Source organism: Bison bison, unplaced genomic scaffold, assembly GCF_000754665.1.
Source record: "Bison bison bison isolate TAMUID 2011002044 unplaced genomic scaffold, Bison_UMD1.0 scf7180017864526, whole genome shotgun sequence".
NCBI lineage: Eukaryota > Metazoa > Chordata > Mammalia > Artiodactyla > Bovidae > Bison > Bison bison.
Window position 1 is genome coordinate 4,335,869 of NW_011495077.1, and position 1,058 is coordinate 4,336,926.

The 1,058-nt window shown below is 52.1% G+C and overlaps 1 protein-coding gene across 1 annotated transcript in view; it reads left to right on the forward strand.

Annotated features, from left to right (window-relative positions):
* The window catches only part of HEXA (hexosaminidase A (alpha polypeptide)), a 31,805-nt gene that overhangs the window by 20,771 nt on the left and 9,976 nt on the right, over positions 1 to 1,058 (forward strand). The window contains exon 2 of the mRNA XM_010831389.1: positions 169 to 261. Coding sequence (XP_010829691.1) covers positions 169 to 261 — 93 coding nt within the window. The remainder of the gene's footprint in view (positions 1 to 168; positions 262 to 1,058) is intronic.

The window sequence follows — 1,058 nt, forward strand, 5'->3', positions numbered from 1 at the left end:
GGTGACTAGGTGGCACCTGTGCCAAGGGCAGCTGTCCGCCCCCCTTTCCCTCTTACCACACACAAACTGAAAGAACTAGAGTTGGGGTCCCTCCTGTAGGGCCTTGGTTTTGCCTGATGTTTCTGGCGGCAAGTCAGCCCCATTGAGTTTATTACCCTGTCCTTGCAGAAAAACGGCATACATCAGAGAAGAATTCATTGGTGGTCCTTGTTGTCACTCCTGGATGTGACCAGTTTCCTTCTTTGGGGTCTGTAGAGAACTGTAAGTACCACTTCGTTCCTTGTTCTAGAAGCCAGCACTTGTCTGGAGCTCTAACTCCAGATGGCCTGCCCTCAGTTGCAGATGCTAGGCCTGGAGCCCTCCAGGAGGGTGGGGGACAGGGTCACCAAGTGCCCAGAACCGTCAAAGGAGAGCTTTTCCTGTGCACTCTAACCAGCGTCTGAAGGTTGGCCGTGAATGTCACACTGGCTAATCACTGAGTCCCACGGGACACCTACCTTCTGAACTGAATATAATCCCTCTGGCATTTTAGGAACTTATGCACTTTGTTGGTTTTTCTCTTAGAGACCCTACACTAGAGAGAGAAGGAGTTTTCGGCCATTTGAACTGAGATGAAGCCAAGTCATTCGTCCTGTGGCTGCCCTGAGCAGCAGCATTTGGGGACATCTCAGTGTGCAAAGTGAACATTCAGGTCTTGGCTTCTTCCTCACATTGCTGAGGAAGTAGCTGAAGCTTGGAGACAAAGGGAGAGGGGGGTGACTTCAAAGGCTCTGGGAACATTGTAACCTGGACTCACCCCTCCAAGCATCCCTTTCCCCTTCGTCCTTTGAGCTAAAGCCTGGCAGGAATCCATGTTTCTGGTGGGGAAACTGACCCACAGGGCAGGGGGTGCTTTGCAGAGGATTCCACGCGAGCCTGCCCTTCCTCACACACCATTTTCCAGGGCCTCAGAGTCACTGGGTGACCACCCTCCCACTCTGGCCCCAGGCCTGAGTATCAGCCCTGCTCCCTCAGGGAATGCTTCTTCTTTGAAAGAAAAAAATGTGTTTGTTTGTTGT